This window comes from Carcharodon carcharias, chromosome 4 (genome assembly GCF_017639515.1).
Source record: "Carcharodon carcharias isolate sCarCar2 chromosome 4, sCarCar2.pri, whole genome shotgun sequence".
NCBI lineage: Eukaryota > Metazoa > Chordata > Chondrichthyes > Lamniformes > Lamnidae > Carcharodon > Carcharodon carcharias.
This window is the reverse complement of record NC_054470.1, coordinates 52,558,222-52,570,624: the sequence shown is the minus strand read 5'-3', so window position 1 is coordinate 52,570,624 and position 12,403 is coordinate 52,558,222. Positions and strand designations below refer to the sequence as shown.

At 44.2% G+C, this 12,403-nt stretch overlaps 1 protein-coding gene across 1 annotated transcript in view; it reads left to right on the top strand.

Annotated features, from left to right (window-relative positions):
* The window catches only part of glis3 (GLIS family zinc finger 3), a 675,575-nt gene that overhangs the window by 502,311 nt on the left and 160,861 nt on the right, over nucleotides 1-12,403 (top strand). The window contains exon 6 of the mRNA XM_041185484.1: nucleotides 4,814-4,955. Coding sequence (XP_041041418.1) covers nucleotides 4,814-4,955 — 142 coding nt within the window. The remainder of the gene's footprint in view (nucleotides 1-4,813; nucleotides 4,956-12,403) is intronic.

Genomic DNA, 12,403 nt, shown 5'->3' with positions numbered 1-12,403 from the left:
GCACTTTGTGCAAATCTGGGATGATCCCACCCTTAATCTCAGTGATGGTGATCGTGAAACAATCATCGATTTTCGTAAAAACCCATCTGATTCACTAATATTCTTTCGGGAAGGAAATCTGCCATCCTTATCAGGTTGGGTCTATATATGATTCCAGATCCACAGCATGTGATTGACTCTTAACTGCCCTCTGAAAGAGTCTCTCAGGTCACACAGTTCAAGGATAAATAGGGATGGGCAACAATGCTATGGCTGTCATTGTTGAATAGCTGGCAGTCTGTGCAAGCTGGGAGATGTATGTGTAAGGCTTGCAGTAATGATAAATATATGAAAATGAGGCGAAGCAATGAATATGAGGCATGACCCCAGATTGATCAAGATTATTGGTAAGTGAGTGAATTGAGCAGTGTGTGAGGGTAGTGGAGCAATTGATAGGATACAGCATCTAAAGATTTCTTCATTGATCTTGAACACTCATGTGAGGTCATTTAACTTCTTGTGGCAATGTATCCAGGTCCTTGGGGCTACACTGCTGGCATTCACTCTGACAGCTATCTGCTCCCACTGCTTTTGCAGTTTCTGTCAGGAGGCCCTCCTAGATCCTGTGGATAAAGCACTTGTTTTCTCCTGTCCTGTCCACTCACTGCACCGAGGCCTGCAGTGCAGCATTTGAGAATCTTAGAACAATGTCTATCCTGTTGAGCCCATGTTTTTATGTTCTTCCTGAAATGACATTCTTCCCCACTCCCAGCAACTGCTGCAACCAGAATACACCATCCCATTAAGAGATGCAAGCTGGCTTTAAGTCACACAGACTAGCTTGAACTCATACTTGCATCTCACAATTTTGCATCTCTTGCTCAGGTGTGCATCTACTCAGCTGAAAGCTTAATGCTGGCTGCACGCTAAGGCCACAGTGATGAGAAGGCAACACAAAGTTTCCTTGCTGCCTGCATCCGAAACAATTGCATGGGTGAAACGTGCATCATAAGCTCTTTCCCCATTTTACAGGTCTTGTCAAACTTCATATTCAAATACTTTAGAAAGGCAAAAGTTATAACCGTTAGTTTACAACAAGATGTTCATTTTAGTTTGTCGAGTCAATCAAAACAACTCAGTAAGGGAAAACTGCAGTTTTAATGTGAGTGAGCTTGTAACCAAATGGAACGGTAAAGTATCTATCAAGACAGCCAAATAAAGATATTTAAAACTGCTCATTAAAAATTCTCAACAAAATCCTAATTTATCTGAATTCCCTCATTGCAAAACTGTCAGTTGATACAAATTCATTATCACTGGAGTGGGCTGATTCAATTCCTTATGAAGGTAAGAGCCCATGGGATCCAAGGCAATTTGGCAAATTGGATCCAGAATTGGCTGAGTGGCAGGAAGCAGAGGGTGACAGTCGAGGGGTATTTTGTGACTGGGTGCCTGTGTCCAGTGGGGTTCCACAGGGATCAGTGTTGGGTCCTTTGCTGCTTGTGGTATATATAAACGATTTAAACTTGAAAGTAGAAGGGTTGATCAGTAAGTTCGTGGATGACACGAAAATGGGTGAGGTGGTAAATAGTGAGGAACATAGCCTTAGATTACAGGAGGATATAGGCGGGCTGGTCAGATCAGTGACAAATGGAATTTAATCCGGTTAAGTGTGAGGTGATGCACTTAGGCAGGACAAACAAGGCATGGGAATACACGATGAATGGTAGGACCCTAGGAAGTACCAAGGATCAGAGGGACCTTGGTGTGCATGTCCACCGGTCCCTTAAGGTAATAGGACAGGTAGATAAGGTGGTCAAGAACGCATATGTGATACTTGCCTTTATTAGCCGAGGCACAGAATATAAGAGCAGGGAGGTTATGCTGGAACTGTATAAAACGCTGGTTAGCCACAGCTAGAGTATTGCATGCAGTTCTGGAATCTGCATTATAGGAAGGATGTGATTGCACTAGAGAGAGTGCAAAGGAGATTTACCAGGATGTTGCCTGGGCTGGAGAATTTTAGTTATGAGGAGAGATTGGATAGACTGGGGTTATTTTCCCTGGAGCAGAGGAGATTGAGGGGGGGGACATGATTGAGGTGTATAAAACTATGAGGGGCATAGATAGGGTAGACAGGAAGGAGCTTTTCCCTTTGGTGGAGGGATCAATAACCAGGGGGCATAGATTTAAGGTAAGGGGCAGGAGGTTTAGAGAGGATGTGAGGGGTAATTTTTTCACCCAGAGGATGGTGGGAATTTGGAACTCACTGCCTGAAAGGGTGTTAGAGGCAAAAGCCCTCATAACATTTAAGAAGTACTTGGATGAGCATTTGCGATGCCATGGCATACAAGGCTATGGGCTTAGTGCTGGTAAATGGGATTAGAATAATTAGGTACTTGTTTGACCAGTGCAGACTCGATGGGCTGAAGGGCCTTTTTCTGTGCTGTGAACCTCTATGACTCTATTATTAAGTGTTGGCTTGCTCACCCGTGTGTAAAATCAGATATTATATCTGCAGATATAAATTGAATGTGTTTCTATTCTGCAATAAAGAATTGTTGCTAATATTAGGAGGATAAAGAGCTGCACCTCAATATTATCATGATGGTGTGGAAACCAAGGGCAGGATTTTGCATTTTAGGTTGGAACTGCAACGTCGGGGTCAAAGGCTGGTCCCGATTGCAAACCCTGTCGGGAGCAATCAAAGACATTGATTTTGTCTGGATTGGCCAATTAGTGACCAGAAGCCATGACTTGACATTCAACTAAGGACGCTCTTGAAGCTGGAGTGCCAATAGGGGACCTTCCAATATGGAACGCAGCGCACCTTTGCAGTTAAGGGAGAGAGAGGGCACCTCCATCTTAGGTTGTCTCTCAGCAACTTTAAAAGTTTGAAATAAAAAATGGCCACAGTTGCCTGACCAACGTTGTGGGGTGTGATCCCTTCCTCAAGGGGACCTGCAGCTTGCAACTGGCTAGTGGAAAGAAATTTTATGCCCGCCCACCTCTGTTCCTGCCCCCATCGGCCACTCAAAATACTGCCACAAATGATGCAGTGACATTTTCATGAGAAATTGTGATAGTAATGGCATCACTATTTAAAGGTTTAGTAAAGAATTGCACAAATGTTTGCTGAACACATGTATACTGCCAGTACATTCCAACTACTGTTGCATTATTGGGAAATGTCAGTACAATGGCTGCTCACATCAGTGGAAGAAAACATGGCTCTACATGTATACAGTGAAATATTTGCATGGTGTGCTTTAGGTTTTTCACCGTAGTGTACTGACCCCTCTCCAGTCTAGGTTGTTTCACCTCATCTTTCTCGGTCTGGTCATATTTCTGTGCAATGGAGAAAAGCAGAACTGCATGTTCAGGCAATTAATTGCAGGCACAGACTGCCTCTGGCAAGCTTCTAACTAGCCTCAGGTTCTTTCAGCTCAAACAGGAAGATATGACACTTGTTCAAGATAATTTCATGTTCAAAGCTGTTTTTCAAATTTTCTGAATACATAGAAGAGATGGTACCTGACTAGAAACCTGAAACCATGTCATAAAGATGCAAATGAGCAGTGTAACTGTAATATAAAATAATTTGTTGTATAAATAGAACGTATGATGTTGAACTGTGGAATCATGAATTGACTGATTTTACTCATGGCAAAAACCTTGTAATTTATTCGATATCCCCGCTGGTGTCATAAACTGTGTTTCACTGTTCCCTTTTGTATCCTCAAGTTGGGCGGTATTTCCTGTATTCACAATTTAATTATAGCACTCGCAAGATTAAACCTCAGTAAATGCTAATTTTCAAAAAAATGTTCACTTCATTCCTCCCTCTTTTGCCCCAACTTATCTGTAGATCCTGACTACTGCTTCCTCGTCTATTTTTATTTCTCCCAATCAGAAATGAGGAATTAAATTTTATGTGCACAACCCCAGGTTCAGAACTGCAGCCTCTGTTGTGCTGGTTTGACATTTCCATTTCCTATACAAATTATTACAACTTAATTTACTGCTAATTTTGAATTACTTAGTTCCAGGACTTTAATTTGTGTGTCTGGGTTGAGACAACCCAAACTCACTTAAGCTTCCATTCCACCAATCTGGAATAGATTTCAGAAACATTCTTTAAGTCAAAGGACTGCTTACTTAACTTAACAATTTTTGCTACATTTATATGTTTTTGGGAATGTTACAAAAGCTGCAAAGTAAGAAATGGATCAAAAGTTATGAGCCATAACTTGAAAAAGGGCATTTGCATGCAGCACACGTATGCCAAACAGTTAAACAATACAGTGGCACAAAAAGCAGTTTTTTAATGTGGCCTCCCAGTGGCCTAATAACAATTTACTGCTGAGAGGCGGAGATGCACATGTTGCATCTGATCTGATTTCCTGCACTAAGAACCTATCGTCACCTGCTCAACCATGTTTTTGCATGCCGAGAGATTAACCTTCCTATACTTTATGCAGAAATGTCAGTCTGTCACAAAACTAGGACAAAATTATGGGTCAAATCGAAATGAATGTCTTTCACTTTGTGACATTGGAAAGTACGTATCTTGATTATGTAACCACTTTGCAAGTCTTTCTTAAATTCCTACTTAGAACAATGAGTAGTCACATTAAAAACACTTTGAATGGTTTGTAGTGTGAAAAAATTGTCACAGTCTATTTCAGTTAACAATCCATTTCAAGAATAAATGCTTAATGGGCAATGCCCCACCTTATAATATTTCCTTTTTAACTCAGTTACAGATTTTGATGCCTCTCGTGTAAGGTCACTGTTTCCTTCTTTACTCAATTTGTTTTAATTCTGTATGCAGTTAAGATCCAGCAATGAGCCAGACCAGGAAATGCTCAATGACTGCCTCACTATTCAACCATTGCAGCCTGCTACATCACCACAAGATGCTGTGGACGGCACTATGGGCCGTTCACCAGGGCCACCCCATGACATCTATTCAGGTAAGCTTTTAAAAACCTCCAAAGTAGTTTGCATGATATACACTTCTAAAAGGGCAGTAATTAAACCCAGCAAAGCATTAATTTCAGAGAAGATTCAGGGTATGTTATTCACCAGCCAAAATTGCAAAATTGAGTACCATGGCAGCAACAACATTTGCGTTGCCTTCCCACTCTACCCACTGTACTTGTACCCCAGAAGGAAAAAACAGTTCGTACCAGTGCTCTTACTTACCAGTTTTTACTAGTGTTCCATTTTAAGGTATACAAGGCCAATGCAAACCAGTGTTCTTATTTCCCAGTTTTTACTGTTTTTCGTTCTGGATATTTAACCCACAGGAGAGGGAAGTCTGGCAGCTTATTCACTCGTGGACCAATTGAGGCCCTAAACCTCCTCCCACCACCACCAGGATTGTACCGAAAGCAAGGAGACGGGTGCCAAGAGTCATCTGGCAGCATCATGGCCAAGCTGGAGGGGTTGGTGCCTCCTGATAAGGCATCCTGTGCTCATTGGAGCCCCCACCCCCGGCCCCCGCCAAGGTATTTCTCCCCACCACATTTCACCTGCCCCCTGTCCTGTCAATCCTGGGCTCCCACCCTCTTCGCTGGGGCCTGACAGCCTAGCCCTGGCAAGACCCAGACTTGCCTGTAAGTTGGGGCTCCATAGTTCCTCTTCTTCAGGGCTCTTAATGGCACTGCTGAGACAGGAATGCTGCTGGCCATTTGATTAGCCGGTAGCTCTCTGATTCGGGACCTTCTCTCCGATGGGGTTACAAGTCCTACCTCAAGCCAATGAATAGCCCAACAGCTGCAATGGCGAGCCAACCAAGTACAGATCGGCTAGCCCATGACCATTTTGCCAGGGTGTGGGTGAAGCAACCGTACAGCACCCCACCCCCCACAATGAAATTTCAGCCCTTGGTTTATCCTGCACCATCCTTAATTCAGTGCCAACTGTGCAATAGGTGTTTTTCTAACAAATTAGAGCTTTAGTTTACACTCATGTTATTGGCAGTAAGGATGACCATACAGCTGTGTTTTATCTTCCACAAAGCAGAAAATTACACACCCCTCAGTTTGGCTTGGTTTGTTAGTGAGGATCTCATTGCAGTACTTACATACCTCCTGGTTTTTTATGTGTCTGTATTCCATTCATATTGAACTGTTCGGACAGCAACCAACTTCCAAAGAAAAGAAAGAACAGTTCTAACTTATTGTGCATGGTACTTGCTCATTTTGCTTAAAAAAATACACAAGCGCTCAGTTCTGTGTTTCCACCACTTGGTAACACCCCATATATTGCAGTCTTGCCCTCAGCTTGTGACAAGCATGAACACCAACAGCAAATGAACAAAGCAAAATCTATTCGACAACTTATTTTTGATTTGAATGATTAACAAGAATAATTGTCTTGTGCAATCCACTAATACCTGCTTTGTGTGCTGACCTAGTGAGCATAACTTGAGAAGTGAAAGGTTGCTGAGTTTCCATTAAGGATATTGCTGGAAGGGCAATCTCAAACAGCTCTGGGTGAGACCGCAGAATCTCAGCATGGGCCAGTACAATCTGGTCCAACTGGCTGTGCAACACAAGCAGTTGTAATAGTGGATGCATCAGTCTGTTATTTCATACAACTCTGGGCAGCAAATTGGCATCATCCAAACTATCAGACAATACCCAAGTGGAAGGAGGCACAGTGCAAATATTGAGAGCACAGCCAAGGACCAAAGCCCTGACTGTAACTTGAGGTGAGAATTGGACCGATGAGGGCGGATATGGTCGGCTCAGGAAGTTTTTATTCCAAGGCCAAGTCTGCAAGACCGCAGTGGTTTCAAACACGATACTTGTAGGACGTAACTGTTGGCCAATGGGCCAGAACAGAATGTTGAGCGGCAGAAGGAATGGTGCCTGGCATCCAGGTAAGATGATCAGGATGAGGTGGGGGAGGTGGGGGGGGGGGGGTGGGGGGTTGGGGGGTGGGTGGGGGGAGAGTGGAGAGTGGGTGGGGCAGGGTCCTGGGGTGGGGAGGAGACTGGGAGGCAGGGAGCCTAATCTTTCCTCTGGGACCCAGAGGAATGCTCTTGTAAAAGAAAAAGACTCACCATTTTAGGCTTCTTCTGGCCCAATTCCTCTTCCCTCTAGATTGCTCTGGCACAGAATCCACAACTGCTTTCCTACTCGGACCCACGGCTAGCATAGCAGTTGAACTTCAATGATGTTATCATTGACACATTTGAATACGGACAATGCGGATGTTCTTCTCGCCTTCTCAAAAAAAGGATTAAAATCGCAGCTTGCAGGATGGTTGAGGGATTTTGGTGAGTGAATCTCACATTGATTCTAACTAAGCACTTATCAGGGGAGGCAGTGGCATAGTGATATTGTTATTGGACTAGTAATTGAGAAACCCAGGGTAATGATCTGGGGATGATGTTTCGAATCCCATCATGGCAGATGGTGAAATTCCAGTAAAAATCTGGAATTAAAAGTTTAATGATGACCATTAAAAGATTGTTGTTAAAAATCCATCTGGCTCACTTATGCCCTGTAGGGAAGGAAATCTGACTGTCCTTACCTGGTCTGTCCTATATGTGAATCTAGAGCCAACAGCAATGTGGTTGACTCTTAACTGCCCTCTGAAATTGCCTAGCAAACCACTCAGTTGTACCATACTGCTAAAAAGTCAGAACCGGATGGACCACTCGGCATTGAGCTAGGTACAAAAATATGATAATGGCAAACTCAGCCCTGTCAACCCTGTAAAGTCCTCCTGACTAACATCTGGAGGCTAGGAAACATACCTTGGAGACAATGTCCCAGACACCACCATCACCATCCCTGGGTATGATCTGTTCCATCGGCAGGACAGGCCCAGCAGAGCTGATGGCACAGTGGTATACAGTCGGGAGGGAGTTGCCCTGAGAGTCTCCAATATTGACTCTGTACCCCAGGAAGTCTCATGGCACTAGGCCAAACAAGGACAAGGAAACCTCCTGCTGATTACCTTGTACCGCACCACCCTCAGTTGATGAATCAGTACTTCTGTATGTTGAACACCACTTGGAGGAAGCACTGAGGGTGGCAAGAGCTCTGAATATACTCTGGGTAGGGGACCTCAATGGGGGAACGAGTCCTAAAGGACATAGTTGCTAAATTGGGCCTGCAGCAGGTGGTGAGGGAACAAACAAGAGGGAAAATCATACCAGACATACCTAAAAATGAGGTGTCCAACTGGTGAAGCTATAACACAGAACTACTTGCATGCCACATTCAGTCATGGATGGTGGTGGACAATTAGACAACTCACTGGAGGAGGAGACTCCATAAAAATCCCCATCCTTAATGATGGGGGAGCCCAGAAATATCACTGCAACAGATAAGGCTGAAGCATTCGCAACAATCTTCAGCCAGAATTGCCAAATGGTGACTCATCTCGGCCTTCTCCAGAGGTCCCCAGCATCACAGATGCCAATTTGATTCCACTCCACGTGTTAGCAAGAAACAGCTGAAGGCACCAAATACTGCAAAGGCTATGGGCTCTGACAACATTCCAGAATAGTCCTGAAGACCTGTGCTCCACAACTTGCCACGCCCCTAGCCAAGCTGTTTCAGTCCGGCTACAACATAGGTTTTGACCCGACAATGTGGAAAATTGCCCAGGTATGTTCTGTACACAAAAAGCAGGACAAATCCAACCCGGCCAATTACTGCCCCATCAGTCTACTCTCCATCATCAGTAAAGTAAACAGAAGGGGTCATCAACAGTGCTATCAAGCGGCACTTGCTTAACAATAACCTGCTCACTGACGCTCAGTTTGGATTCCTCAGGGCCACTCAGCTTCCGACCTCATTACAACCTTGGTTCAACCATAGGCAAAAGAGCTGAACTCCAGAGGTGAGGTGAGAGTGACTGCCCTTGATGTCACGGCAAAATTTGACTGAGTGTGGCATCAAGGAGCCCGAGCAAAACTGGAGTCAATGGGAATTGTGGAAAACTCTCTGCTGACTGGAGTCATACCTAGCACAAAGGAAGATAGTTATGATTGTTGGACGTGATTTGGCTCAGTTCCAGAATGTCACTGCAGGAGTTCCTCAGGGTAGTGTCCTAGGCCCAACCATCTTCAGCAGCTTATCTGCCTTCCATCATAAGGTCAGAAGTGGGGATGTTCACTGATGATGGCACAATGTTCAGCACTAGTCGCTACTGCTCAGATACTGAAGCAGTCCATGTCCAAATGCAGCAAGACCTGGACAATATACAGGTTTAGGCTGACAAGTGGCAAGTAACATTCACACCACACAAGTGCCAGCTAATGACCATCTTCAGCAAGAGAGAATCTAATCATCACCTCTTGACATTGAATGGCATCACCATCACTGAATCCCCTCACTATCAACATCCTGGGGGTTATCATTGACCAGAAACTGAACTGGGCTAGCCATATAAGTACTGTGGCTACAAGAGCAGGTCAGAGACTAGGAATCCTGTGGCAAGTAACTCACCTACTGACACCCCCAGAGCCTGTCCACAAGGCACAAACCAGGAGTGTGATGGAATATTCTCCACTTGCCTGGATGGGTGCAACTCCAAAAACACTCAAGAAGCTTGACACCATCCAGGACAAAGCAGCCTGCTTGATTGGAACCCCATCCACAAACATTCACTCCCAAAATCCTTGAACTCCCTTCGAACACCACTGTGGGTGTACCTACACCATATGGACTGCAGTGATTCAAGAAGGCAGCTCACCAACGCCTGCTCCAGGGCAGTTAGGGATGGGCAATAAATCCTGGCCTGGCCAGCGATGCCCACATCCTGTAAAATGAAACTTTTTAAAAATCTAATATTCGCTGGGTGGATAGGGATAAAATGGTCACTTGAGTGTTAATGATATGCTGCAGTTTGGCTGGAGGTGGCCAGTGACTCGGCTCACTAAATGGTTTCTTGTTCATCTGCAATCGATGGAAGTAAGCTCTACAATATGATTTTTGACTTGAGGACAGCCAGTCCAGAACTTGTGCTCTGCCTGCAATGCCTTATTTCATCTTGAACTGTTGAAAACATGGGATATTGTGATTGGAGTGTACTAAAGTACCCATGTGGAGTGTAATAAGGTACCCGTGACTTGGTAAACAACTCTTTGATGCAGCATTCATTTGGATGCAGTGGTGCATTCTTAGGTCGCATGAATGTTAACATTGGGGAAGCACTTTACAGATTCCATCTGCGTTAAGGATCTTCTTGTTCTACAGAACTCTTGGAAGTATTCATTGTCAGTTTCCTTACAATGTTGATAACAATAATTTATCCATTTTCCTATTTATATTTCCATTATGGTGTGATGCAGAAAACACAAAAAAATACATTAAACATTAACTGGAAAACCAAAAAAATGAATTAAAGTTGGAAACAGTGCAAAAAAAAGTAATCCTAACAATCTGCCATTAATGCACAATTCCAAGAGTAGAACTTCCACCTAAATATTCTAAGAGGATTGTGTCTACTTATTGCAATTATTAGCATTATACATATATGCTTGATGAGGGGCTACTCTAAAGGAGTGGATGTGGCTACCTAAGTATGCTATTACAACATAATAACTGTGGACTATGTTTCATTTAGCATTGGCTCAGCTCAGTCCCCACTCAGCCACATTATGCCGGGACTAGTGATACTGCCTGCAAGACCCAATCATATGCACCTAAGAGTTCCACAAACACAAAATGCTTGGCCTCTCCTAGTCAACAAGGATATTATTTACTCCATTCAGAATAAGGGGATGCTGGCTGGCTATCATTCTGCTGTGTGAGGAACCTATAAACATCCCATGAATTAATAAAAATATCGCCCTGCTAAAGCATCATGTTTTCCCTGGCTTACCTTTTCTGACTGTGCTAGGAATAAATCTCTTTCCAATTTCAGATACCTAGGGAGTAATTTTAACTCCTCCCACAGTGGACAGGAGAGGGTGAAATGTTGGGGACGGATGTCAAATGGGAAAATTTACAAAACCTATAACCTGCGACAAAAACACTCGGTTCCATTGCAACCACGACAGATCTGGGGGCACCTGAGTAATCCAGTCTGGAGAGACGGATCCATGATTATAATATGTTAACGAGTCCCCACTCCTAGAGCAGGATTTTGCCGTCAGCAATCAGGGGGCGGGGCCCACTCACCGACACGTATAATGACGCGGGATGACGTTGGGGGGATCCCCCGACGTCATCCCGCCCCATTTAAATTTTCAGGAAGGCGGGGGCGCAGCAAATCAGCTGCAGGCCCGCTGACCTGTCAACTGAAGCCATTGACAGGATCATTTAAACAATTAAAGGACCTGCCTGTCCAACCCTAAGATTGGCGAGCAGGCCAGGAGCCCCGGCAGGCAATAGAAAAAACATTAAACCTTATCCACCGGCAGGATGAGGTTTCATGCAGGGTTTTAAACATTTTAATAAAGTTTTAGTGTAATTTATGAACATGTCCTATCTCATGTGATATGTTAAGGATTTTTTTAAATTTCTATTTTTAATCTTTTTAAAAGTGTCAGCAATCTCTCTGAGGCAGCACTTAGCCTTAGGGAGATGTGCGGTCTTTTGTGTGCATGTGCAAAAGAGCGCACTCTCACTTTTGGGGAAGCACAGCGCTTCCCACCGGACATCACGCTGGGCGAGCCTTAATTGGCCCGCTTCCCCAGCAGGGATCGGCTCCCCACCCGCCGGAGATTGGGTCGGGCCCACCCACCCAACAGGCAGAAAATTCTGCCCCTAATCTTTTGGCAGGCTTTTAAATTTAATGCTGGCCGGCTGGATTTTCTAGGCTCCCAGAAACCCAGCAGCTATAGGGACCTGGCAATAGGCTGAACCAGCAAGTATGTACTGCTTGTGGGCCAGGAGTGCTTCCCCGCAAGCCAAGCTTCTGAAGCTTTTGGCAAACCACCTCCATCCATTGTCCCCCTCCCCCATCGAAGCAGCTCTACCTCCTCCTGTCACAATTAACAGTCTGAACCTCCCCAGTGATCTTTCTCGGTTGCCAGGGTTCACCCCCAATGGTCAATTTGGACAGCTCCAGGGCAATAAACAAAGTAAAACAATAAAAATGAGGTACAGCCATTCTACTTAGGCAGCCATCCCCACATTTCTGGTTTGCCTCCTCCCTTGTGCAAACACACCTCTCTGCCTCTCCAGAAATATCAAGTCTCCAGAGTTAAAATTGAAAATTCCCCAGTCAAATGTAATGCAAAGAGCTGCAGAATAAAACTCCTCCTGATCTGCCAAAACCATGCTGCTCAACATTCATAGCAAAATTGTAAATTAGTGTATAATGAGCATGTTTCCAATTTCATTACAAATAGCCAACTAAGAAATTTCCCCACAAAATGCTTTAAACCCTACTTTAGAAAAGCATCAATTACAGCTTACTAATGTGACATTTTCCAGTTTTTGTCTGT